Source organism: Protopterus annectens, chromosome 1.part0 (assembly GCF_019279795.1).
Source record: "Protopterus annectens isolate FY-2018-M chromosome 1.part0, PAN1.0, whole genome shotgun sequence".
Lineage (NCBI taxonomy): Eukaryota > Metazoa > Chordata > Ceratodontiformes > Protopteridae > Protopterus > Protopterus annectens.
The window spans coordinates 408,766,008-408,794,004 of NC_056725.1; the positions used below are offsets into that span (position 1 = coordinate 408,766,008).

The following is a 27,997-nucleotide window of genomic DNA, read 5'->3' on the forward strand; positions in this document are numbered from 1 at the left end:
GAAGTACAGAACTAACTTAAAAAACAAGTCACCCTGGTGGAATCACAAAATCCATAGGCTGCATAACCGAATGAAGAAAATCATGGCAAAAATTAGGAGGTGCAGCACCCAGCAGGATAAAAGCACTCTCAAACTAAACAAACATTTCAGAGGACAGATAAAGTCTATTAAAGCCAAAGCTGAGGTGAGTCTGGCCTCCTAGGCCAAGGACAACCACAAGGCATTCTTTAGCTATGTCTGCATCCTCAAAGGCAATACACAATTCTGTGCAGAGCTCATTGTAAATGCAGCCACCTATACTGAGCCCGAAGATATAGCAAACCTACCGGATGATAAATTCCTCTCCAACTTTACCCTTCTCTCCCCTTTAAGCTTCCCTTGGGAAATACCATCAAATATAACTCCCCCTGCTATCACTAGGGAACAGGTCCTTAATGTTCTCTCTAAGGCCAACAACACTGCAACAATGGGCCCAGACAATATCCCTGGATGCCTTCTAAATAGCATGAAACATGACCTATCAGGACCTCTGGAATTGCTATTTAACTATAACCTCCAAACAGGTTTCATGTCGTATGAATGGAGAACAGCAGCAGTCATCCCTCTGCAAAAAGGTGGACCATTTACAAACCTGGAAAACTATACACCCATAAGTATCACTAGTCTTGTATGTAAAGCCATGGAAAGAATTATCATGGAAATGATCAGTAGTGATATAGTAGACCTTTAGAGACTGGACTAAACCCAGTTTGGTTTTGTCAAGGGCAGATTATGCCTACTCAGCCTGGTGGAATTCTTTGAGATGGTCACCAAAAAAATTGATGAGAGAAAAATGATTTACACTGCCTAACTTGACCTGGCCAAGGCATTTGACACAATACCCCATTTGGGTATTGTTGACAAAAGGTTAGGTACAAATTCATATGTCACCTGGTGGATAGCCAGCTGGCTCACAGACAGGACCCAGGAAGTTAGAATTGGGGAGTCCACCTCTACAAAGAGGCCAATCACAAGATGAGTCCCTCAGGGATCAGTCCTTGGAGTCAAGGCCAACGTCAGCAGTCTTTGGCTGACTAAATTTGCAGATGATTGCAAACTAGGAGCTGTTATTGAATCCCACACTAACACAAATGTTCTCCAGGAGGGGCTGACACAGACAAACAACTGGTGTCAGAGCCATGGACTAAAACTAAGTGTCAAGAAATGCATAATAAAATCCTTTGAGAAGTCATTCACCCCTGGTAATTATCATATTGACAACATACCCCTTAGAGCTAACCCAGTAGTCAGGGACTTAGGGACATGCATAGTAATCTAGACTTTGACCATCAGATGTCTACAGTAATGAGGAATCCTTCTACGTTGTGTTGTGCAACTAATAAACAATAGTATGGCATCTAAGTCCAAGGAAGTCATTGTTCCACCGTATTCAGCATTCATCAGACCTGTCATCAAGTACAATGCCTCCTTTGGTATGTACCTAACCATGCATATCCAACAACTGGAATGTCCACAGAGGTTCCTCACTAAAAGAATACAGGGCTTAAGTAAAATGTCCTATGCAGACCCCCTCAAGGCTCTATTCCCGTATTCTGTTTCCTACAGGCTTTTGAGGGGAGATCTATACCTGATATACAGGGCATTGTGAGACCCCCTCTCTGATGGACCTCCTGCATATCTGCAAAACAAACAGCACCAGAATTACCTATTCTAAAGACTTAAAACCTGCCTGTGATATAAATCAGACCTACTGGAGAGACAAGTATGTATCCCAGAAATTATCCTGTCTCTGGAACAGGCTCCCCATCCATGTGAAGCAGAGTTCCTCCATAACTCACTTCACGTGCAATCTGGACAATTGGATGACAAACAGGAAATTCATCCCTGGTTTGGCACCTATGTCTCTAATGGACACAGGCAGCCTGTAAATGGTTCATCTCCCAGGTCCCTGCTTACACTTATCAAGAGTATCAGAACTTGTCAGAGATTTGGCATGCTTGGCTAGGCTTAAAAAGGTTCTTGTGGGCATTAGCCTAGTAAACTCTTATGAACCTAAAGGGTTAAATGGGAATGTAGGATGACTGGGATGAAATGAAGTAAGGGTAGAGAGGGTCTTAATGGGTTTTATGCAAGTGTAACTGGGTAAGGAATCACATTTTGGTGTGAACTTGCTATATGGCAGGCTCACATCCAGGATGACCAGTAGGTACTGTGGTGGACAGGTAGGCCTTGGTTAATGCTAGTATATACAGATAAGGTGGGTAATATGTGTATATTTATTTACTTTTTCTTTGGAAAGTAGTGTGATGAAGGATTTCAGGCTTTGTTAGAAGGCATAGGATCTGGCTTGCTGTGTGTGATGGTGGTTCTTGGTTGGCTGGTTTGGGTTGTTTTGACTGGGTTGCTGTGAGCTAGGAGGCCATTTAGTTTAAGAACTCAGCAGAGGTTCACAATTTTTAATTTTTCTGTTTGCTCCTGGTTTATTTAGGAACTTTTGTCCTTAATTATCGATGGTGTAGAGCTGGATCTCCCCTCAGTTTGATCGTTGGTGGTAGTGAGTCGCAGTTACAGTGCCAGTGGTATCATTCAGAGTTATTGCCCTTATTTGAATTTAATGGTACTGTTTCCCCCCTGGGTTTTAGAGAGCTTTGCTCTTGACTAGACCTGGAGGTCAGGGAGCTTCCTTTCTGATGCAGCTGTTGGTGGTAGTGAGCCTCGGTTACATGTCCTGCCATTATGCAGGGTTGTGCCCCCCCCCCCTTTTTCTTCTCTGTCTCTTAGTTAGCTCATTAGTGGTAGTGGTTTTGTTTTTGGTTTGGGGGGGTGGGCATCTGACCAGCAGGTTTTGGATGGCGAGTTTCCCAGGCTGCGAGGCATGGTGGCTCTCTTCACATGCATGGTGGAGCACTTGCCAGGAAACCAGGTCATACATTTGAGTTTTAGTTCTGTTAAAATGCATATTTCTGTTCTGCTTGTTCTAGCAGCCTTCTATGTTATATGAGCAATATTTGAAATAGATTCCTGCTTTGGACTTTTGTTCCCCTACTTCTTGCATGGAAGGGTTGTGGGGTCTAGCCTGGTTCTTGTACAACTGTGGTTTCTGAAAAATCATTGGTAAATAATTTGAGGGTTGAAATCAGAAAACAGCAGACATTGGATTTTCAGACTTCATTCCTGTAGAACATTTATGCTAATGCAAACCTGTTATCAACTGTGTAACTTTGTAAGAGCAATATGAGTTGGATGTATGGCTGGGGGTGCTGTGGTCTGGGGGAGGGGGTGGTGTTCTGGTGGCTCATGACATTCTATGCTCAGCTGGTGGTTGGTTGTTTTGGTGTCTGGTCTGGTTTTGATGATTTTGTGACTCAGGACTGTTGGGTTTTGGTGCAACAGTGCTTCACTTGCAGTATCTTGTGAGGCTTTGATTTGTTGGTGGGGCTGGAGTAGTTCTCCTCTTAGGCTATGGGAGTATGATAATAGGCTCCTTAGTTAAGATGATATCTGGAAGTAACTAAAGTATTACTTCGACTTCTGGATTTATAATCATTTGTAAACCCTTTGAAATCTCCCTAAGACTGTCTTAATTTGACAGGATGCCTGTATTAACAGTTTCTGCACATCACAATGAAACAGATATTTTTTTACACATTGGACATTCTGTCAGCAAATAAAACTGCAATATTGCTAAAGGATGGTCATTGTTGGTAGTGGTGGTTTGGTATTTCATGGTTTTGTTAAACTGGGTTCATTCTGGCTGGCCGTTGGTCATAGGGGTTTTGCGGGCTTTGAGGCAGCCACAAGGAATGGTTGTTCACTGCCCATGCATGTTGTGGCAAGGAAGGGTACATGACGGGGGGCGGGGGTATAGGAAATAGCATTCGTGGGAGAATGCATGTGTTTGACTGACTCAGTGGCTCCCTTTGCTATTTCACTAGTATAAAGATTGTCAGTAGGAAAGGCCTGGGTTTAATTCTCTTGCGGGTTATGAGTCGCCTGTGAAGAATTACTGTCAGTCACGCATGCAGTAACAGCCATGGGGAATGGTTATGATAGACTTAGCTCTCAATTGCCCAGATTTTCGCAGAATGTCCAGAATTGTTACTCATATTCTCGGTCCATTCCTCGTAAATTATAGTACTGGCAAATAGCTGTTACGTGTAGCCAAAGAATAACGGCAGACATTTGGCAAATTGATTTATGCAGTCTATATGCCTCCCTTAAAGCTTCAGTAAGTTGTAAATCTTTTGTCAGTAGGTTGTAGCAGTACTGGTAGTGTAGGTGTATTTACTTCATTGTATAAATAAACCACAAGTGAAAAGCAATTTTGTTATGAAATAGCATTTAAACTACTCTTGGAAGAAGGACAGCTTTATTCTATAAGTTGCACTGAAAGGTGGAGAGGAACGATTTCTTCCACATACAGTTCTGTCTTTCCGGAAATCGTTTGTAAATAATTAAAAGTTGAATTCCCTGGCTAACAAATGCATAAGCATAGTGAAAGCAATATACATTGGTAGCTGCCCACACTTAAACTACAAAAAACATCCTGCAGACAGAGTTAGAAATCATGTTCTGAGTAATGTGGCAATTTTGCATGCACATTGAAGATTACAGATTGGTAGTGGCATTAAATTGCAAAGTGCTGAATCTACTGAAAGCAAATATTAACAGCTCACATTTTCTCCTTGCCTTTAGGTGGAAAAATCGAACATCCAAAGGAAAAAAGAAATATCCCCATTTAATAAATAAAGACAGACCTAATAATCACCTGATCACTAATCATTGATCTACTAATTTGAAATGCACCGTTCCTGTACTTAGTGAATATCAGAGCTGTAAAGCAAATACAAACTAATCTCCCATTAATGTACTGTAGAAGTGTCCTCGTATGTAACAGCGGTTGTCTGCACAGTGCACTTATAATTTGTTACTGGAAAAAACACAAAAATAGCTAGCACCACAGACATAAAATTATAAATCAGTGACAGCAACTCAGATGACCGAGGATTAATTAGTGGCTCATGAGCCTACTGATGATGGCGGGGGGGGGGGGGGCTGTACCTGCTCACCTCTCTTAGGAGGGTTGGTTGGGGGAAGTGTCTGGGGTGCACACAGTACACAGCTTTCTGCAATGTAGACTACAGAAATACGTGCAGTATGCACATCCTAGGAGGAGGGAGTTTTGAGGCTTAAGTAACAGACATGAGTGACAGTCCTTTGTTACTCCCACTGCATGCCCTAATGTGAGAATGTTGATTGGACATACACTAGGTGTTACAGAAACATACAGAAAATCCCCTGATGACTGCAATGATGATAGCCACTTCCAGCTGACTCGGAAAGGGGAAACAATTGTAAATAACCAGGCATTAGAAAGTCCTTCAGTAGCACTATAATTGGGTGGACTGAGAATGACATCTATAGACATTGCAATTTTCATAAAGTAAAGGTGCTTAACTTGTTTTTCTTTTGCAGATGGTGAAGGTACAGAATTTGAGGCAGAGATGACGAAGTACAGAGTTTGCATCAGCCGGTGACCTGAAGAAAGTTGACTCGACAGGTGATGCTGCTGCTGCATGTTCTGGACATTAGAGTGGAACACAGTGAGGTTGCAGGTAATGATACAATTTTAGGTGCGCATTTAGCCAAGTCAGAGTTTGTAGGGTTTGGGATTAGTGGGGGAACAGGTGCAGTTGAGATACATTAGGGTCATGGTGAAGCAGGTGTTTAGTTTTCATTATGGGGATTTTGGGGTAGTACATAGGTGGGGTGGAGTTACAACAGCTGAGGTTGGTTTGGCTTTGGGATCTGGTTGTGTTATTGGTTAGCTATGCAAGCTTTGGGGGAAGGGAGGGAATCTTTTAATCCCTTCATCTACTGCTTTTAGTTATATGAAAGTTCTGGAATGGGGGAGTATGTTGATAATTTGAATTAATTGATGTAGTCTGGGTTCAACATCTGATGGAAGCAGGAAATGCAAGCAGTAAAGCCTTTGGAGGCTTTTGTGGACTTGTGGCTAAAGACAGGGGCAACTGGGTGTTAAACTTCATTAGGTGTTAGGTTTCATTGATTACATGGTGGTTTGGTTGGAGAACAATACTGCCTTGGCCTTGCCAATTTTGGCTTATTTTTTCCTCGATCTAAGAGGTGCAGTGTATTTTGGGTGGGAGATACTTGATTGTGATATGATCAGAGGTGACAGCAGTTGATCAGTCACTGCATTGGGATGTGAGAGATAAGGACATTTGCCTTAGTTAATGGGGCATGTTGGGGGTAAGTTTTGTGAGTGGGTATGTCGGTGGGTAGTGTGTAGGTTTTCACATGCTTAGTATATGGTATGCATTCAGCTGTGCGGGTGACAGATGAGAAGGCATGTTAACTATTTGAGTTTGCAACAGCCTGAATTGTGCAGGCTGTCTTTGTTATGTTGATGTCAGGGTACCTGGGGTAAAGAGAATTTTCAGGGATAGAGAAGAGGTGTCCTTTCATGGATCAAAGGGAAGACCGGGGGATGCATTTTCCCATTATTGTATGTGTAACAGATGGGAGTTTCTTAAAAGGGAGCAATCAATTTGTTTGGGGAATAAAGCTCGTTTTCATCTGGTTAATTTGGCAGTGGGATGGGTTGTTCATGCTGCTAGACGAGGTGTGTCAGGTTGCGTTAGAAAGATTAGATGTTTGCTGCAGGAGTCTTGGGCATTGCTACATTTGTTAAATTTCTGTTGCAGCTGCCTGGGGAAGGATTTTGGTTGGAAGGATTGTTGAGTTATTGAGATCAGGCTTGGGAACAAGGTAAGCAGTTCAGCTGGTCAAGGAGGATTTAGTTGCAATTAGTATAGTGGCATGGGTGACAGGGATATGTGAATTTAGTAAATTTTGAATGGTGGTTCATATGCGTGAAGGGTTGGGGTGGGTTTGATAGTATGAAGACTGACAGATGTTGGCTATTGACAAAATAGGTTTTGTTGCAAAGGTTGGCATTGGTAAATGGAGAGTCATTGGGTTACAGTCTGTGTGGCATTTGTTTTATGAATTATGGAAACCATTAAGAAGACTGTTTGTTGATCAGCAAATGCTATGTTGGTCAGCAAATGTTTTCTTGCCTTATAAAGGATAGTTGGTATGATGGCAGGATTACCATTAAATTAATTTTTTAGAAAAGAAATCTCATTTTGGTCATTATTATATACACTGGGCGGTAAATGGGGTTGCAGTTAGGCATGATAGCACATGACTGACTTGCTTTGTTTCGGGTGACATTGGGCGTCTTAGAATTCTGGTGGCGGACTTCTCAGATAATGACCTGGGGATCATTACAAAGCTACTACTGGTATCTAAGATAAGTGAGGATTTGTTTAATTTATAGAGGTTATCCAAGGTTGGGGTATTACTTTGGCATTGAAGAGGGATCGTCGGTTTAATTTTCAGCCACTTGGGTAATTGGCTGCTTTCGGTATTTATATGATAGGTCTTTGGGAGGTTGATGACAGGGATTCAGTTTAGCTTAGAGTATGGAATACAAAGAATGATGTTTGGCTTCAACTCATTTTTAAATGTGTGGTTAGGTTTGTTTTGGAAGGTTTTCTGGGAAGTTTTGGTAGGAAGGAGGGGAACAGCCTGGTCAGGCTGGTGGGCAGAGAGGAGGGGCAGGCCTGTCCTTCTTTTGTTCCCCCCTCTGGTGTTGGATGCTCATTTCAATGAGTTGGGAAAGGAAAGTGAGCAGTTTGACACTGCTTGGTAAGTTAAACAAGTGAGTGGAGGTAAGGACTCTATGCATTTGGTTGGATGTTTAATTCAATAAGAGGGAAATGAAACTGAGTGATGGGACCCTGCTTGATAAGTAAATAAGAGATCCGAAGTAAGGATGCTGCTTATTTGCTCAGGGTGAGTGAGGTCATGCTGCTGTAGCTAACTGTTATATGGATGTTTATGCTGTGATTAATAACAGTTATATGGATGTTTATACTAGGATTAGTCAATAAAGTTATGATTATGGAAGTTTAATAAAGGTCATCAAATATCATTTGGTTTGCTGTGTTTATTGAAAAAAACAGGAAAATTGGTATTCAGTATAGTAACATAGATGTAACACTAATAGTTGTCTACAATGAGATAATAAAAGACATACATAGTAAGCATAGCTCTAATGAAGAAACTAAAATAAAATCTATTGATTTTATCATCTTTACATAATGAAGGCATAATTACAGCAAAAAGAAATGGTTACAAAATCTTTGCACATGATCTTTAAATATATATATATATATATATATATATATATATATATATATACAACATCAGGCAATAATAACAGACGTACAAAACTAAGGGGACGTAATTTGAAATAATGTGAAGGACTCAAAAGTAAGGTGAGAAAGTATTTGTTTTTGCAGAGAATGAAATTTATATAGCTAAGAGCCTTCCAAAAAAGACAGTGTCAACAGTTGTACAGTAGTTCAAAACTGCATAGGTACACATAAGGCAAAGTGAGGATTCAGAAGAAATGAAACAGTAGGAGTCATGGAACTATATCTCTTAGGCTGCAAACTGATATATCAATTTTCCTCTTGGATTTTTACCAACCACTCGAGTCACTTTGTCAATAACTAGATTGTTTTTCTCCATTTTCTCTGAGCCACAAATGTTTTAGCATGAATAATCTAAAATAAAACTAAGAGCAATGATTTACTGTTTCACTTGAATATTCTTTAATTTTCTTTTTAAACTAACAATGGTAAACCAGAGATCTGCTAAAAGTGAAAGGTTTAGAAAATAAAAATGCTTTCTTTTGGTCATTTTTTCATTGTTCATATCAAATGGAGGAGGTAAAGTGGTTTTCTAGTTCATTTTGCTAGTTCTCCATTTTGGTGTACAGGCATTAACTGGAGCTCTGTCTCATGCTGAAGAAGGCCATTAGCAGCTTTCATTCTGAAGAAGCAGAAAAAGACAACATGAATTACAATTAAGAAATGTATGTGCATAATTAAAAGTATAATCTGTTTTATAAACAAATGCTGAATTTTTAGAAAGTGTTATTTATCTACAACTGCAAGATGAACACTAGGTATGCCTTGAATGAGAGGCTGGGTGTCAGCATTACCTTATCCCTAGGATTCAGAGTGAAAAGCACCACTCTAGCTAACTCTGCACTGCCAATTAATGCAACAACAATGGTCTCATTTTAGAGACAAACTAAAGCTGCACAGAGACACAATTTATTATTGCATCTCTGAATCAAACATTGTGTCCTACGATCAGTACCAGTCCATGCATCTACATTGCAAAGGAATCTCCAATTAAGCATGGACAAACACACGGACACACAGAGACACAGGCATACACACACACACACACACACACACACACACACACACACACACACACACACACACACACACACACACACACACACACACAATTCATACATCTCAACCTGGAAACATCAAAAATCTGGACAAAGGCCCATGAAAAATAGGTACAAATCTGTACGCTGAATAACATAAACTTTGCATATGTAATTATGTAACCCCACCCACTCCAATGCAATTGTGGGACACCATCATTCAAACACAAATTGAAGAATAGATAAAATATTAAACACAAAATATAACCAGAATTCGTTTTATTTAAACATTTGAACGTGCATCAAACTTTGAACTTGTGTGAAACTAAAATACAATTGTCTTTTATAAAATTAAAATGAACTGCATTGAATCGAATGAGGTGTTGAAAGCTGACAAGCAACAGGAGGCCCCATGTAGAAAATCAGAAAAAAAAAGTGGGGGTGTTGATGATGATGATGATTTAATTCCAGTCAAGCTTGCATTGCACTAGTTAACCAACAGGTTCATAGTTACTAGGTATCTCCTTCAAAGGTGGACATTCTCAGGACTACAGCATTCACAGCATTTAAAAACACAACACAGTACAGAAATATCAGCAATCCATCTACATACTGTGGGGGGAGAACTCACAGCCTTCTACATCAAAAACAAATATGCTACCCATTGTGCTATTAACAATGCAAGCAGACTTGGCATAAGCAACACTAAACTTCTGTTTCCCTGATGTTCTCAGCTGCTTGTAAAATCTACTCGACATTCAACTCTCTCTTTCAACTTTGCAGCACAAGAAATCTGGAGGACAAAAGTCCAGTAACCAGGGACAAATTTTTAAACATTGCTTGTACAATCTTGGAAAGTTGCTAGAATAAAATGTTTTGTATTACCAAATTACCATGCATTTCCTGAAAGATAGGAAGACTGAAACTTAAATGGCTATCGTGATTTAGTGAATTCAGTTCTCACTAATCTGCTAGAAAACCACAAATTTTAAGAGGAACAGACCAAAGGCATGAGCCAAACATTTCAAACATTGAACAAAAGTGGTGGTATGGGTAGGGAAATCAGGCTCTTTCTCCTTGTACCTAAGGTATAAGGTTTGAGCCTGAGTAACACTAACCGCCAGTTATACTTAACTGGTGCAGTGTCACACACACACACACACATACACACACACACACACACACACACACACACACACACACACACACACACACACACACACACACACACACACACATACACACACACACACACACACACACACACACCTCCCTATCAAAAGGTAAAAAAGGTCACAGGGACAAAGACAAACCATTTACTAAAAACTGCAGGAAAGACCAAGCATATCTACAGTCTTCACTGTGTAATACATTAAACCTCCTATAGTGCAGGAAATATGTAAATGACCTTTAATGATATACCATTGTTTAAGCAGCATGGCTTCTGAATATGCGTAACTCTTTTGTTTACTTGTTTTAAGTCTGTACTGGTGCATTCAAGCCAATAAAGCCAAACCCCACTAGCTGAAGATGATGCTGTTCAGACTTTTTCTAAACTCATCAGTACAGCATAAGGGCACTGCTTAGCCATACTTTAGAAACAGAGTTTAAAAAGAAGCCTGTTGTCTGTAATATTAGAGTGACTACAAAATATTTCAAATAACAGCCAAACCAAAGAATAAAAAAGTCACAGAGATAAGCCATTTAAAAAAAAAGCTAAAAGAAAACCCCAGCAAAGCTGGATTCTTATATGTGTGTGTGCATATATATATATATATATATATATATATATATATATATATATGTGTGTGTGTGTGTGTGTGTGTGTGTGTGTGTGTGTGTGTGTGTGTGTGTGTGTGTGTGTGTGTGTGTGTGTGTGTGTGTGTGTGTGTATATATATATATATATGTGTGTGTGTGTGTGTGTGTGTGTGTGTGTGTGTGTGTATGTATATATATATATATATATATATATATATATATATACATATACACACACACACACACACACACACACACACACACACACACACACACACACACACACACACACACACACACACACACACACACACACACACATATATTACATATATAAATATATATGGGTCTACCTTGTTTAATTGAAATTACACTTACTCGAATTTGAAAAATGTAAAACAACTTCATTTATTAAGAATCAACGGATCGCTAGTATTTTTTCTAAGGGAAATGAACCACTTGGCCACCAGGCTGAACTTTGCCCATTTCCCCAGTGTAGCGTAGTGCAATCTTAGTGTTGGTATATTTAGTTAGGGGGGGTTTCACTGGAGGCCATGTGGTTCATTTCCCTTAGAAAAAATATCAGTGATCTGTTGCTTCACATTACTAAGCGTTTGGTGAAGTCAGTTCAATTTTTGGTGGCTCAGGTAAATGTAAATGTGATTAATGAAAGTAGACCCGTATATATATGTATATATATATATATATATATATATATATATATATATATATATATATATACACACATACATATTTAAACAAGTTTTTCTACAAAATCATTGACTGTATGATCAACAGCTGTATTGTTGACTCCATTTAGTTGAATGTGCCGGTGTGTGATCACTGTAATAGCAGAGTGGGGAAATATGCATTTTCTCTGGTATTGCAGGATGTTAACGAGTTGGTATGGATAAGCAGCAAGGAATATAGTGGGTGCAACTGTAGGTTTCTCTTTTGGAGACTGCATGCCATAGTGTCAGCAGCATGCATAATGATCTTTTTTTTTCTATAAAAAGTACTCCCATGTTTTGTTTATGGCTAACTGCCCTTTTGGGCCATTTCAAACATAGCCAATTTCTCCCAAAGGTGAGAATCAAACCCTGTACCTTGTGAATGTGAAGTGAGAATATTAGCCATTATTTCAACCCCATGTACATAAACTAGCTTACACATTTTACAAGACAAGTGGAGGTCTTGATAAGATTTGAACTTAAGACCCTTGGTTTACTAGACCAGTGCTCTAACCCCTGTGTTATAAGGCCACAAACATCTTAACAGTTGATCCATATGCCCTAACATCATCATCTACATTCATAGTTACAGCTATCAATCCATCCCACATGCTTGAATATGCCATATATGTAGAGATGGAATATGAACCAATGTCAGCAGATGTTACGACAAGTAAGAGCCAAACACATATCCAATGTGCCACAACTTCAGTGTGCATGTGTGTGTGTGTGTGTGTGTGTGTGTGTGTGTGTGTGTGTGTGTGTGTGTGTGTGTGTGTGTGTGTGTGTGTGTGTGTGTGTGTGTGTGTGTGTGTGTGTGTGTGTTTTGGGCAGAATTAATTTAATTTAACCATGGTCAAACATCTGTAATGCAAGAGAGCATTCTTGGAGGAGGGCTGTATATAACAGTGACTAACACTGTTCTCAGTTGTTCAAAGTTAGATAATTATCCACCTGGCGTATCTGGGTCAGTATGGTCGTGTCAGTCTGGTCTGGAAGGGAAATCTTTGTGTGAAACATAATCAACACTTTTATTTGTAAATTGTTTATGTGACTTCTTGAATGTTAAAAAAGGCATGCATTTTCATAAAGGGCACATTATACTGAGACATTTTGTGTTGAGAAGGGATGAACCTATTGCTTTGTGATACTTTGTGAATGACATCCCAGATATACCTCATTTTGTGTTTCAGAATCGTTACTTTATTATTATTGCAGTTTCAGAGTAAACCTTTTGCAAATGTCATTCAATTCAGTTTAGAACAGCTATACAAACGTTTCCTTTTCTCAGGGCAAGTAGATTCCAGAGAAGTTTTCCTCAGATAGATAGCAAATGTTGAAGGTGTGATGGGGAAGAAAGAGGTAATTGGGAACATATTTTCTGGGAGGGCAGTGAGTTGGCAGACTTTAAGGATTCCCTGCAGTATGCACTGTTGAAGATGCTGGGTGGGCAGATTAGTATGATGAGGGAGATGATTTTTCTGAGCTATGATACAGAATCAGAATTGCCCAGATATGGTAAGGCCTTGCTGTCTCTAATTATTTTGGCTGCCAAAAAAGCAATTACTAGAAAATGGAAATCAAAATGTAAACCAACTATGTTAGCAGTAGTGAATATAGTAACAGAGATAAAACAACTGGAACTGAGATCTTTAGAAAAAGGTAAAAACAAACTGCATAAGAAAAATGGGAATTGTGGAACAATGCATACGTACAAGGAATGAATGAGGTTTAAAAGAAGGCAGGACTTAAATGAGCTATGTAATGTTTGACTGAAAACAATTGGGTGGATTATGAGTGATGTATAATGTTTGCAACTGGGAGTGTGTCCATGTTGTTAGTTTTCATTTATATAAATGTATGATTGCTTATGCTGTAAGTGATGGATTAATAAAGATATTTCTTGTTTAAAAAAGGGGGCAGGAATTGAAAAATATTTGTAATGTTACTTAGGTTATATGATACACCACAATGTAGGCGAAGCATTATGTTTGTTAATTTTAACTTATTAATAGAGTTTGATTACTTTTATATGAATGTAAATGTGCTACGTCACAAGTGATAATTCAATAAAGGCGTTTAAAGGTGTTTAAAAAAAATAAAAAATTTTAAAAAGGGCTAGAGCATAATTCAGAATATTATAAAAGTGTTCTGCTGTTATAACATTAGAAATAAAAGCCAATATTTATCTGTTATTTGTTGTCTGAATTATTTTCCTAAGACGTGTCAGGCTACTTCAGAAATGCAATTATCATTTGGTATAAGCCATCTGAAGGCCTATATGCCCATTAGAATATATGGGGCTGCCAACTTATACTATGTCTGCTTTCTTTAACTGGTGGTTAGCCTACCGAGTTGACATTACATTGGTGATAAAAATGGATGCTTTTCTCCAAAAATGGTATCTCTTTTCTGGGCTTATAGTCAGTCGTTTAGATTACAAGAACTCATATAATTTTGCTCAAACAAGATAGCTTGAGTTGTCAGTTGCATGTATTGTCTTTGATAGAGATATATGAGTGAGGTGTTTTTTCTTGTATGTGTCTATTTACTTGGTGGCTATTCTTGCAGCATCCTTGAAAAAGAGCAAGACAGTATTTACACCACCTGCCAGTGACCACTCGTACGCTAAGATGCAGTGTCATCTGAGTGAGAATAATAAAGATTGGGGAGTGTGATGGGCTTGTTCTGAAAAAAATTATCTTATGAGACTGTTGCACATGCTTGTATTTTGCACAAGTCTAAGTACTTGTAATATCAGTATCAAAGTACTTGAGTTTATGCAATGTGAGCTATATTTTTTTCACTGGACTTGTACTTTGAAAACTAATGTCTTCAGGAGATGAAGTGGAATTCTTTTTCTGTCACTATTAAAGTAGCATCACCACAACATTCCTGTACTAGCATGGCAGTATGGTCAAGTCGACTTCAATGTTTAGTTGAATATAGTAGTGCACACTTTCCTTAAGGAAGAACAAAGCAAAAAAAAAATGGGAAAACTAGTTGTACAGGAACAACTGCTCTTGATACTGGCATATGAATTGCTAAAATAGGCCATTGTCACAACGTCTTACACACGATCCATGTCAAAGATCACTTTGCATTCTTATTAAAAATGAAAAAAAAAAAGGATTCAAGCTGGAATTGCTTTTAATTAAAACAAGAGAGGTTAGTTTGCTTTTTATTTCTTCTAGTTTGTACAATGTGATTTGTTTACTTTACAATCTGGTTTACTTGTATTCTGCTTTTAACTGCATATTAAAACTTGAAAAGAGACTACAGCTCTGTCTCTTGTGAGTCAGACATAAATTTTTCCCACTGTCCCACCCTGTTACTGTTGTGTTCTTAAACACTACTATCTTTCTTGTTGCCTTATGTTAATTTCACAATATATTTTATTTCCTCTCTGCTTTTACTGGCTTGTGTGAGTAAGCACTAAATTATCATTTTGTGAAATCACTCCCCTTCAACTATTTAAATTTATTGGCCATACTACTGTATTCCATCGTACCAGAATACAAAAGTGCCCACCCCTTTCAATCTATCTTGCTCATTTAAAAATAGTGGCTGTCCACCTAAACTTAACATTTTAGACAGGTAGAACTTAAGTTACTCACTTTAATATCTAACTGTTTAGTGCACACTATAGTGTTTAGGATACACCATTTTTTAAAATGTTACCATTAAGCATCTATTGTAAAATTCGTCCTCAAGTTTTTACAACAATTTGTATTGCCGTTTTCTGCTATAGTGCTTCTGGACTTTTTATCAGTTTGTTTCTGTTCTTTGTGGATTATTAAGCATCTATTGCAAGACCACCAGTTATTGGACAGCCCACATTCTGCCTCTAAGTAGCCATCTTGGGATTAGTGCTCCTGTTTTCTCCTGGTGAGAGAAGGAGTACAGGGACATTATTTCTTGGAGGCTGTTGATCACCAGAAAGCCTAATAACTGCTTTATAGGTGACAGCTTGGAATCTGTGCTTATATTCATTGTTTGGCAATGCTCTGTACAGACTCAGACACCTTGAGTGACATTTTTCCTGTAAAAGCAGAATTGAAATTTCTCCAATATCTAGTTAAACACAGGAAAACTAGTTTGCAGTGAAATGCACTGTCCACATAGTTGCAAACTGGATAATCCTGACAGTGACTGATATTCCTACTTCAGCAGTCTAATCAATAAAAAAGGGTCTGTTGCCATGGATATGAACATTCCTACTGTCTCCGTTACCAGCTTGGTGGATATGGGCATCCTGCGGCAATGTAGAAATTCTCAAATAAACTGATACGGTATGAGAGAGATGTATTTCCACAATGTCACTGGAGGCAAAGGTCTCACATAAAAGTCTCCTAATGTCAGTAAGGTTGTCAGTATTTCATATGCTGCACCCATCACACACAATTCAAAGCAGACATATAGACCCACATATACTGAGACACTTACATGTAACCTTCCTAAACCACAAAGACCTTCTAAACAAAGTACACATAAGAAATACCCTCAGCAGCCCCAAATGCACTCTTTCAAAACAACACCCACATTGACTCATACAGCTACATCTCATGGAGCCTCTACCTCTAAGCCCATAATTAAGTCACCACACAATCCGACATTCTAGTCATTGGAGACTCCATTGTGAGGCACACTGATGTCCCTCTCACCAGGCTGAATAAGGAGAAAGTTACAGTCAGTTGCTTATCAGGGCTAGGATCTGCTACATTACACATACACTCAGGTCATTGGACCACAATTACCAATATGACTCAGTCATAGTCCATGTGGGAGTAAATGACCTGAGACGTACCTCTTTAGACTATATGAAGAGAGACATCATAGAGTTCTCAGAATAAGTGACTCAAGCTGGTATGAACCTAGCATTGAGCAGCATTTTACTTTCTCCAAGGATGATGCCACAATATGAACAAAAGATGATTGACTTTAACAATTGGCTTAGTTTCTGGTGTCATTTTAAGGAGGTGAAATATTGGGAGACATCTATAGAATATAAAGAATTACTTTGGCAGCTACTACTAGAAGCAACAAGATTTCCAGGTATGAATGATGCAGTCTCCCTGGCCCCTGTTTTAAAACTAAGGGCTGCTAAGTTATAGTGTTTTTAATTGAAGGTCAATGTTAAAGTTTTTAAGGAATTTTATTATTGTTTTTTTAAAGAAAAACACAAAAAACAAGTATAATGATGATATGAAGATGTTTGGGTTGGGTGTGGTAGGTTTGTGATTACTGTTTAAATGACCATATTTAAGTTTGCTTGCCAAGTATTTGAAATATGTAATATATTTTTTAACCACAAGATGACGCTATTAGTTTAATTTTAATGTGAATTTAAAGTTTTTTTAGAGTTGATTACTTAAACATTTTAGAATGTAGGAAGTAAATATTTACACATGTATTAATATTAGGTGAATAGTGTGATAGAGAGTATGTTTTATATGTGTTGGTATAGTTTTAGAATATTTATTAAAAGATTAAAAGTTTTTAGGATGCTTGTAACTGTGTTGAACTATTTGAAACTGTAATGATTAATTTGCCAATAGAATTAGAGCATCAATTAAGGACAGGATATAGAGGGAGTGAATTGTACTAGGTATGCATTTACAATACATCTGAGGAAGTCTCTAGGAGATGAAAACGTATTTGTAGAATTACAGCATTAATGTAAAAGTAGAAAACTTGTGTTTGAATAAAACTTGTTGGTGTGGATAGAACATATTCGTTTTCTGTTACAAATTGCTCCTTTATTTACTTGAGGTGAAATATTAGTCAGTATGGAAGGAGATGGTCAACATACCATGCTGCTTTGCCAGGGATGGTCTGCGCCTCTACACTCTAGGCTTTCAAATATTAGCTAAAACATTGTCTTCCCCCATAGTGCCTTTTTTAGGCAATGCCAAACTGAAAGTACTTCTGACATAGCAAATCAAAACCAAGAAAATCTGAAAGTATTACTGCTCAATGCTAGGAGCCTAAACAAAACCTCCACTCCCTGGAAGCTCTCTTTACCCTAGAGAATACTGATGTATGTGTGGTCTCAGAGACGTGGTTTAAAGACATGGACAGCACACCAACAGTGCAAAGTTGTAATGCCTTCCACACATTTAGACCAGCTACTTCACAGGCAGGGAATAAAGGTGGAGGTGTCTCTATTTACATCAAAAATAAATATATTTCAAGGCTTTCAAACAGGACAATGTACTTGAGCTGCTCCATGTTCAAATCATCATAGGTAAAATCCAATACCACTTCCTTGCAAGCTATAGGTCCCCCTCTATGACCCAGGAAACCCATACCATGTATTTAAACTTATTAGAAACACAAATCATCCAACTCAAGACCATAGTCATGGGTGACTTTAATTACTCCACTATTAACTGGGAATCCTATACAACATCAAACGTACATGCACAGAGATTCCTGGATTTTGTAAACACAAACTCCCTGGACCAGATAGTCAATACACCAACCAGGGGTGCAACCATACTGGATCTGGTCCTCACTAATATGGTAGAGAGCTGCACATCCCCTACTGTAATGCCTTCCCTGGTAAGGTCAGACCATAAAATGGTCTCCTTTGAAGTAAAAGTAAAACCTGAACCCCCCCAGCTAAACCGGAAATATTCAGGAACTATTCTAAGGCTCTCCTCCTGTTATTAATTGAGTACCTGGCAAAATTTCAAGCCTCTATAAACTCTGAGAACACTTCTGTCTATGCAGAACTTTCACAGAAACCCTGTACAAGCATGTTACTAGCTGCATAGAGGCAGCTGTACCCACCAGGAAGAATTACAGAACTAACTCAAAAAAACAAGCCACCCTGGTGGAATAGGAGGAAGTAAATCATGGCAAAAATTAGGAGGTGCAGCACCCATTAGGATAAAAGCACTCTCATTAAACTAAACAAACAACTCAGAGGACAAATAAAGTCTACCAAAGCCAGATTTGAGGTACGTTTAGCCTCCCAGGCCAAGGACAACCACAAAGCATTCTTTAGCTATGTCTGCAACCTCAAAGGTAATACACAATTGTGTGCAGAGCTCATTGTAAATGGAGCCACCTATACTGAGCCAGATGATATAGCAAATCTCCTGGCTGATAAATTCAGCTCCAACTTTCCTCCTATCTCCCCCTCAACCTTCCCTCAGGAAATACCATCAAATAAAACTCCCCCTTCTATCACTAGGGAACAGGTCCTTAATGCTCTCTTTAAGACCAAGAATACTGCATCAATGGGACCAGACAATATCCCAGGATGCCTTCTAAATACCATGAAACATGTCCTATCAGGGCGGGACCAGACAATATCCCAGGATGCCTTCTAAATACCATGAAACATGTCCTATCAGGGCCTCTGCAATTATTATTTAACTGTAGCCTCAAAACAGGCTTCATGCCTCATGAATGGAGAAAGTCAACAGTCATCCCTCTGCATAAAGGTAGGCCACCTAGAGACCCTGTAAACTACAGAAGCATAAGTCTCACTAGTCTTATATGTAAAGCCATGGAAAGAATTATCATGGAGATGATCAACAGAGCTATAATAAACCTCCAGACACTGGACTCAACCCAGTTTGGTTTTGTCAAGGGCAGATCATGCCTACTCAATCTGGTGGACTTCTTAGAGAAGGTCACCAAAGCAGTGGATGAGGGCAAAATTGTTTATACTGCCTACCTTGACCTGGCCAAGGCATTTGACACAATGGGCATTGTTGACAAACTCAAGAGGTTAGGTACAAACCCGTATGTCACATGGTGGATAGCCAACTGGCTCACAGACAGGACCCAGGAAGTTAGACTTGGGGAGTCCACCTCTATAAAGAGGCCAGTCACAAGTGGAGTCCCTCCGGAATCGGTCCTTGGACCACTCTTTTTGGTGTTTACTTCTCAGTAGTCAAGGCCAATGCCAGTGGTCTCTGGTTGTCTAAATTTGCAGATGATTGCAAATTAGGAGCTGTCATTGAATCTCACACTGACACAAATGTTCTGCAGGAGGGGCTGACACAGACAAATAACTGGTATGAGAGTGATGGACTAAAACTAAATGCCAAGAAATGTATAATAGTATCCTTTGGGAAGTTATCCATCCCTGGTAACTATCATATTGACAATACACCCCTTAGAGTTGTCCCAGTAGTCAGGGACTTAGGGACACACATAGATAGTAATCTAGCCTTTGATCATCATGTGTCTATAGTGTTGAGGAAATCATTCTGTTGCACAACTTATAAACAAAAGTATGGCATCTAAGTCCAAGGAAGTCATTGTTCCACTGTATTTGGCATTTATCAGACCTATCATTGAGCATAATGCCCCCTTTGGTATATACCTAACCAGACATATCAACAATTGGAACATACACAGAGGTTCCTCACTAAAAGAATACAGGGGATAAGTAATATGTCCTATGCAGACAACCTCAAGGCCTTATCCCTGTATTCTGTCTCCTACAGGATTTTGAGGGGAGAGCTATGCCTGGCATACAGGGCATTGTCAGATCCCACTCTGATGGACCTCCTGCATATCCACAAAAAAACAGTACCAGAATTACCCATTCTAATGACTTAAACCTTGCCTGTGACATAAATAGGTCCTGCTGGAGAGATTGGTATGTATCCCAGAGACTACCCCATCTATGGAACAGGCTCCCCATCCATCTGAAGCAGAGTTTCTCCCTAATCCAATTCAAGTGCAACTTGGACAATTAGATGGGAAATCAGACATTCATCCCTGGTTTGGGACCTATGTCTCTGATGCAAACAAGTAACCTATAAATGGTTCATCTCATGCTTATACTTATCAAGGGTATCTGAACTTGTCAGATATTTGGGATGCATGGCTAGGCTTAAAAAGGCCCTTGTGGTCATTAGCTTAGTAAACACCTATGAACCTATGAACCTATAAGATTATTGACTATCTAACAGCACCAGCCACAATAAAGTTGCAAGCTATGAATGTACCACTGTTCCAATCACTGTCATTGAATATGATCTAAGTGCTCTTGGAGTAAAGCCTTCATTGTAAATAGCACTTTATAAGCAAATATAAAAGTATATAGTACTTGTCACTGCTATGTATAACTTAGATCTGATGAAGCTCTGACAAAGGAGAAAGCTGCCCCCCTCTCTCTCTCTCTCTGTATATATATATATATATATATATATATATATATATATATATATATATATATAATCTAGTCAGTTTCAGTGAGGTCCATACTTACTTTAGACGAAGGAATATAAAACAGTATCATGCCTTGGTTTGATATATCATTTGATAAACATGAGACTGTTTTCTTGTTTTCCTGTCCAGCTGATGTAACACTTTCTGGGGCCAGTCAGTCACACCAAAAGTAAGAACAAAAAAGCACCCTGATATATAGTTTGAACTTTATTCCAGGATCTCAAGGACATTTTTAATGTTAGGTTTAATCTTTTAAAATGCTTCTTACTAAGCTTTGTTATGATGTGATCATGCTATCTTGATGAACTTTCATTTATTCCCAGATATTTATATACCCCCTCTTGTTTAAGTTCTTTTATATCACATCCCTCTCTCAAGTTGATAGTTTTTTAACTTTTTCAGTTTTCTTGCTGTACATTTAGCTTTCACTCATTTATCAAGACCAAATGTCCTTTTCATACTGCCTGATATCAAATTGCTGTTGCACTTTCAGTTCCTTGCCTCCTAAGCTAGACTATGTTAAACAATCCATGAAAAGTAAATGAGATGTCATATGAGATATGTTTTTTGATAATCAAGTTGGATTCATAGTTTTGTCTAGTAAGTAAATAACTTATTAGGTTAAGGGCAGTGCAAAACAGCAGTGGTGACAAATAATCACTATGGAATATGGGTCTTTGGATTTGTATCCTTAGGATAGTGATTAGCGTTTTCTGATGACCCAGCTGTAATGTATTCTCATGCATTTTAGTGAATGCTACAAAACGTATCCATGTAGGGTGTATGTCAAACATCTGGAATGTGGAATGCAGTCAAATGTTTTTTTTTTTCTTCTTTTTTTTTGTAATTTATCCATTCAAAACTTAAGTTCATAGCTTTTTACAGCTCTCTATTATGAGTTTGGTAAACAATAGATGACCCTTATGTTTTGTACTATTGTGCTTTATTACCTTTCTCTTTTATTGCCATGACTGCATTTTATTTAAATGGCTGAAAGCTCAATTGGTATCAGTTTTGTTGTATAATTTATATGTTGTTGGAAAGCAAGTTATTGGTTTATAGTTCTTAGGGTGGCTTGCAGGATCACTGTTAAGAACGAGTATGGTCTTTCCCTTTGTTAATCAGGTTAGTGTCTGTTTTGGATGTGCAGATAAATAACATTAACTCAGGGATAAATCAATGTACAAACATATTAATACTATTAGCCAGGAAGTGGGTATTGCACCTTGGTCTGGGGTTTACTAGTTAGGAGCCTTTCTTAATTTCTCTGGTTGTTAATTTATACCATATTATAGCCTCCACTTTAGCACTTCTCGCCGTTTTCTGCTTCTCTTTTAATCATAAAATCGTCTTTATTATGCTCCACGTCAGAAATGTTCCTTGAAATTGTATTGATTTCTTCCTTTTTTTCTTGGTGTTACTGTTGCCGTTGCCTTCTTTCCCAAATCTCTATAAAATGTTTTGGGGTTATCAGTGGATTGCTTGTTTTGTAGTTAAATTCTTTATATTTTCTATATACATTCTTAATTTTGCAGTTTATGCTGTAGTTTTTAATTTATTACTAGAGATGGCATAAGATTAATCCTGGTCTGTTTTGATGTTCTGCATTGTTTTTAGCACATCCACCTTTCTAAGATGATTTATTTAGTCTTCAATATTCTTCTTGTATTGATTAGTCTTGTCTTACTTGTTCTATAGTTGATACTATTCAGCGTTTCCATAGTAACATATTCTACTTTTCCCCTCCTTTCCTTTGTCACTCTGCACTTTATGTAGTGCTTGTTTAGCTGCACAGTAGTGTTTTCTGTCTATTTCTGTTAACTCATGTGAATTTCTGTTAATGATCTCCATTAGAGTGTTCATCTGTTTTATTAGTTGTCAAACAATTTCGGTCTTATTCACTCTTTGTAATCACTTTCTCTTTCCCTATTGTGTTACAGCTCTCCGTGTTGATTAAATCAATGATGTTTTCCTTTAGATCATTTATACTTCTTCCTGAGTAGTGCAATGCATTTCCATAAAATTTAATTTCACTCTGTTATTCCATTACCAAAGCTTTGGTGATGGCTACACATACGGAAATTCTGTTATTGGGGTTACTGTTTGTGAAGACCATAATGTATACAGGGGTAACCATCAGCAGTTGTCCCTGTTGCACCTTACTGCAAAATGTAACTTGGTCTCAGTGTGCCAAGCACATCAACACCTGTAAATTCACAATACGTTTCCAGCCCATGCATAAGATGCACTCAGCTGGTATGAATGAATCTGATGTTCCTTTGAGAATTGTGAAATAATGGATCAGAATGTCTTAAAAGCTGACTTTCTCCAGCCTATAATTATATTCAAAGAATCTATGAATAACATATGTATAATGCTATTGTTACTGGAAATTAATATTTCTTTTTTAAATTTAAACCACTCAATTAATGCATTTAATAATGATTTTGAAAATTACATCATTGGTTCATTTAATGGGGAGGCATAATTTATTTGTGCATATTGCATATGAGTAGCTATTGTCAAATTAATTAGTTGTGGCAGTTTTATACTCCATATTGAGGCTTCATACATAACAGTGTGCATATCTGGTAATATAATTAGAGTTTGGAATATAACCAAAATAACAGTTATGTGCTCACCATGTTTACTGAGATAAAACTTTCTGCAGTGGGATAACTGCTGGGATTTCCTCTTATCCTGACTCCAGCTTAGTGCATATTGTCTTTCTCATCCCTGCAGTTACAGGTAAATGTCTCATAATGGTGCATGGCATCAATCCCCTGGCTAGGATAGCATCTCACCTCAGGGCCTCTCAGTATAAGCCTCAGTTTTTTTTTTTTGAACAAACTCAATCTGCAAGACAGGAAATAAAAATGAAATATGATATGTTGCATACTTTCACAACTTATGGGAAATCCTTTTGTAGCCACAAGATGGAAATGCCATCCAAACACAGATGGAAGATGAGAGGGTAATATGAACCCACTGCAGAACACTTCCTTACAGTTTAATTGCTGTAGTGAGTACATATCTTTTGCATCTGACACTGAATGCCTTACACAGTGGGTAATCATGTACTGAGAATAATCCTTTATAACTTCATGGCATAGCGAGGTAAAAGCCAAGTTATGACCCAGATGACTCAGGACTGAGTGGCAGCATGGGCATTGAAGGAGCTGGGATGGGAGTGAATGGCAAACACCATTTATGGCTCTCTGTAAAGAACTGGAATAAGGAATAGTACTGATTGATTGAAATAAGTTGTGTATTTGGACAACATAGCTTATTTTGTTTTAAAGCGTGGTATCATTCAGTTATCTTGAACTGTCATAACTCTTCACACTGTAGAATTCCTAGGGGCAAAGGGGAAAGTGTAGCACTCAGTTTCACTCTTTTTAAGTGAAGGCAGTGTATTGAATATTAATAAGGGAAGCTTGCACTTCTATATGGGATCCTGTTAATTGTACTCTGATCCCTAAAGGCATAACTCTTTCAGTCAGAGCAAGTAGCTAAAAGCTATGAGTTGTCATGCATCACTGCAGTACCATGAAGGTGCAGAAATCTGCTTTGAGCTTCATTATGTTAGACAGTGAGAACAATATGGACAAACAGGGAACTTCCTCATGCATCAGAACTAACTGACAGTAGTGGACCTTATAATGCCATCAAAATAAGTGGTATAGCTACTCTCAAGAACTTTGCTAACATTTGCCTCTCTGGCTTGATCGGTTAAAGGGTGTTAAAGCAATACATAACCTGTAAGTTGATCACAAAGGATCAGAACGTATATGAAGATTTTGGAGATATTTACAAAAATGTAAGTATCTACTTAAATGATGTGCAATGAACAGAGTGCAACTGTAATTTAAAGAACAGGAGAGTCAAATGGATGACATCATTAAGCCAACCTTATCTAGAAACTCATATAAAGTATAGTAACCTACAAACAAGAAAACTACTTTATTATTTCTGTAAATTTAACAACCCGATATATAGAATACTCCACCTAGCCCTGCTAGATGAAGACATTCATCCTAACCCCGGCCCAAACAATATTCCTGCCACTGAACTAGGTAACTCTAACATAACTAATATACATACTCCTATTAAACCTCCAAACTCCCTCTCTTTAGCACATCTTAACATTCGTAGCATCAACAACAAGATTACCCATATTCATGCCCTATTACAACTCTACCAATTTGACATCTTATGTTTATCTGAAACATGGCTTAAACCTTCCATTAATGACAATGAAATTACCCCGCCTGGCTACAGTATCCTCAGATTAGACCGTATTAACAAAAAGGGAGGGGGTGTTGCAGTCCTCTATAGAAATAATCTACAAGTTGCCACTTCAAACATAAACCAACCTATATTTAATAATGCTGAAATCCTTGTCACTAAACTTCAAGTCAACAAATTCAAATCCATAGACATTGCTTGTATTTACCTTCCCCCTGGAAATAACATTAACACCCTTGAAAGTATTCTCATTTGGCTATCAACTAATCTTCCACAAGAAACTTTAGTCCTTGGAGACTTTAACATAAATTGGAAGTCCTGTAGTACCCCTCATCCCACCACCCATATTAATCTTTATGGCTTCTCACAAGCCATCACCTCCCCTACAAGAATTAATAAAACCAACAACAAGGAAACCACATTAGACTGGATTCTTATAAACTCTCCACATCACACATACAAAGCAGGCACCCTCCTGATGATCTGAGTGACCACTCACTCACATATATCATCAGACACAAAACTAGCATACCTCACCCAAATTCCTATCAGACAATACTGACTAAAAAAATCTTTAACCCTGAACTTTTCCAGCTAGAACTCAAACACTGCATTTGGTCACCACTAAAAATACTCCCTTTAGATGAAGCAGTTGACTACTTTAATTCTGCATTCTTAGCCATCCTTGACCATCATGCCCCAGTACGCTCTATTAGAAATAAGGCTAAACCAGCCCCATGGCTCACTACAGCTACTAGACAGAAAATCCTCCTTAGAAACAAATCTTGGGCAAAATGGCACACTACTAGGAATTCAAAAGACCACCAAACCTTTAGACAACTGAGAAATACTACTAAAAAAGCTGTCCTCTTAGAGAAAAAAAACTTTTATATCCAACTACAACAAACTCACCAAAGGAATCCACAAAAATTTTGGTCCAGCATCAACAAACTCCTACACCCAGGCCAGTCTATTACTCCTAGCCCACAAGACTCTAGCCATGAGAATCCAACACAAACTGCCAATGCCTTTAATTCTTTCTTTACAGATGCCATTCAAACACTAGCTAAGCAATTATCTCCAAGTTCCCCTAATCTAACCACCTCACCGACTGACCCAATTCCATCATTTCAGCTAAAACTTGTTCCTACTTCCTTCATTTGCTCTCTTCTAGAAAAACTAGAACCTACTACCCCATCTGCTGACCAACTACCTGCAGAATACCTGCAAAAAGGAGCCAAAGCCATAGCATTCCCCATTTCCATACTAATAGACAGAACAATAACAGAAGGAAATATCCCATCTATCTGGAAAATCTCACACATCATCCCCCTACATAAAGGCAGAAACTCCATTGACATTTCAAACTATAGACCAATAGCTCTACTCTCTCCACTGGCAAAAATTATGGAAAAATGTATCCATAAGCAACTACTCACCCAACTTATCGAAAATAACCTACTGGCCAACTGTCAACTTGGGTTTAGACATAATCACAGTACCACCACAGCTCTACTTTCCTTCACAGACTGCATAAATTTAAACCGGAATAATAATACTCTTTCCTCTTCTGTCTTCATTGATTTATCTAAGGCTTTTGACATGGTTAACCACCAGCTCCTTACAGAAATACTTAAATCTCTTTCTCTTGATGCTCTAGCCTTAAAATGGTTTAAATCTTACTTAGACAATAGACAACAAGCAGTACTATGGGAAAACAATCTATCTTCTCATCTCCCCATTTCCCTTGGTGTTCCCCAGGGCTCCATATTAGGCCCACTGCTATTTTTCATTTTCATTAATGACCTCCACCTAGCAATTCCTCATGCAACCTGCATTCAATATGCAGACGACTCCACCATTATTTGCTCAGCTAATACTGCTTCTGAGCTACAGTCCCTTACACAAAAAGCATTCAATACAGTTGAGCATTGGTTTTTAAGCCGATGTCTCCTACTTAACCCTAAAAAAACTAAACTGCTACTTTTTACTCCTACTTGCAGGTCAACCCCTCTTCAGTTCACTCTTATATCCAAAAACGGGACTCTTATATCTCCTGACCCAACCACTAAACTTCTTGGAATAACCATAGATAATAACCTAAACTTCGATACTCATATTAACATCACTATAAAAGCAGTAAATAAGAAACTGGGATGCCTTTATAGAATCAAACCCTTTTTTACTCCTTCAGCCAAAACTGCTATAGCTAGAACTCATTTAATCTCTACCCTACTCTATGCTTCACCCATATATACCAATCTCTCAAGAAACAACCTCAACAGACTTGCTACCTCCTATCATAGTATTGCTAGATCTGCCACTGGTTCTCCTTTTAGAACACATCATTGCAACAACCTAAAACAATTAGGATGGCTAGAGTTCCAAAACCAGTTACTATTTCACCAGCTTGCTATTATCCATAAGAGCCTGCACTACCCCACCTATACTCCTATACTGACTACTCTCATTACCCCCTACAACAATCTTAAGAACTTACGCTCTTCTAATAAGCTACTTATTACCACTAACAGATCCAATAACTCAGCTGGAGATTCTTTGTTCTCTAACTCTGTAGGCAAACACTGGAACATGCTTCCCTCTGAACTCCTATCCCTAACCTCTATAACACTTTTTAAACAGAAACTAAAACTATTTCTCAGGACTCATTGGTTATGCCCTTGTACAAACCCTGACTAACTGTCTTTCTTCTTTCT

At 38.3% G+C, this 27,997-nt stretch overlaps 1 protein-coding gene across 2 annotated transcripts in view; it reads right to left on the bottom strand.

Annotated features, from left to right (window-relative positions):
* Positions 1 to 8,333: 8,333 nt before the first annotated feature.
* LOC122792629 (solute carrier family 22 member 7-like) overlaps positions 8,334 to 27,997 on the bottom strand; it is a 590,546-nt gene continuing 570,882 nt past the window's right edge. For both annotated transcript variants that reach the window (XM_044060280.1, XM_044060279.1), the window contains one exon: positions 8,334 to 8,928. In XM_044060280.1, coding sequence (XP_043916215.1) covers positions 8,844 to 8,928 — 85 coding nt within the window. In that variant the 3' untranslated portion in view covers positions 8,334 to 8,843. The remainder of the gene's footprint in view (positions 8,929 to 27,997) is intronic.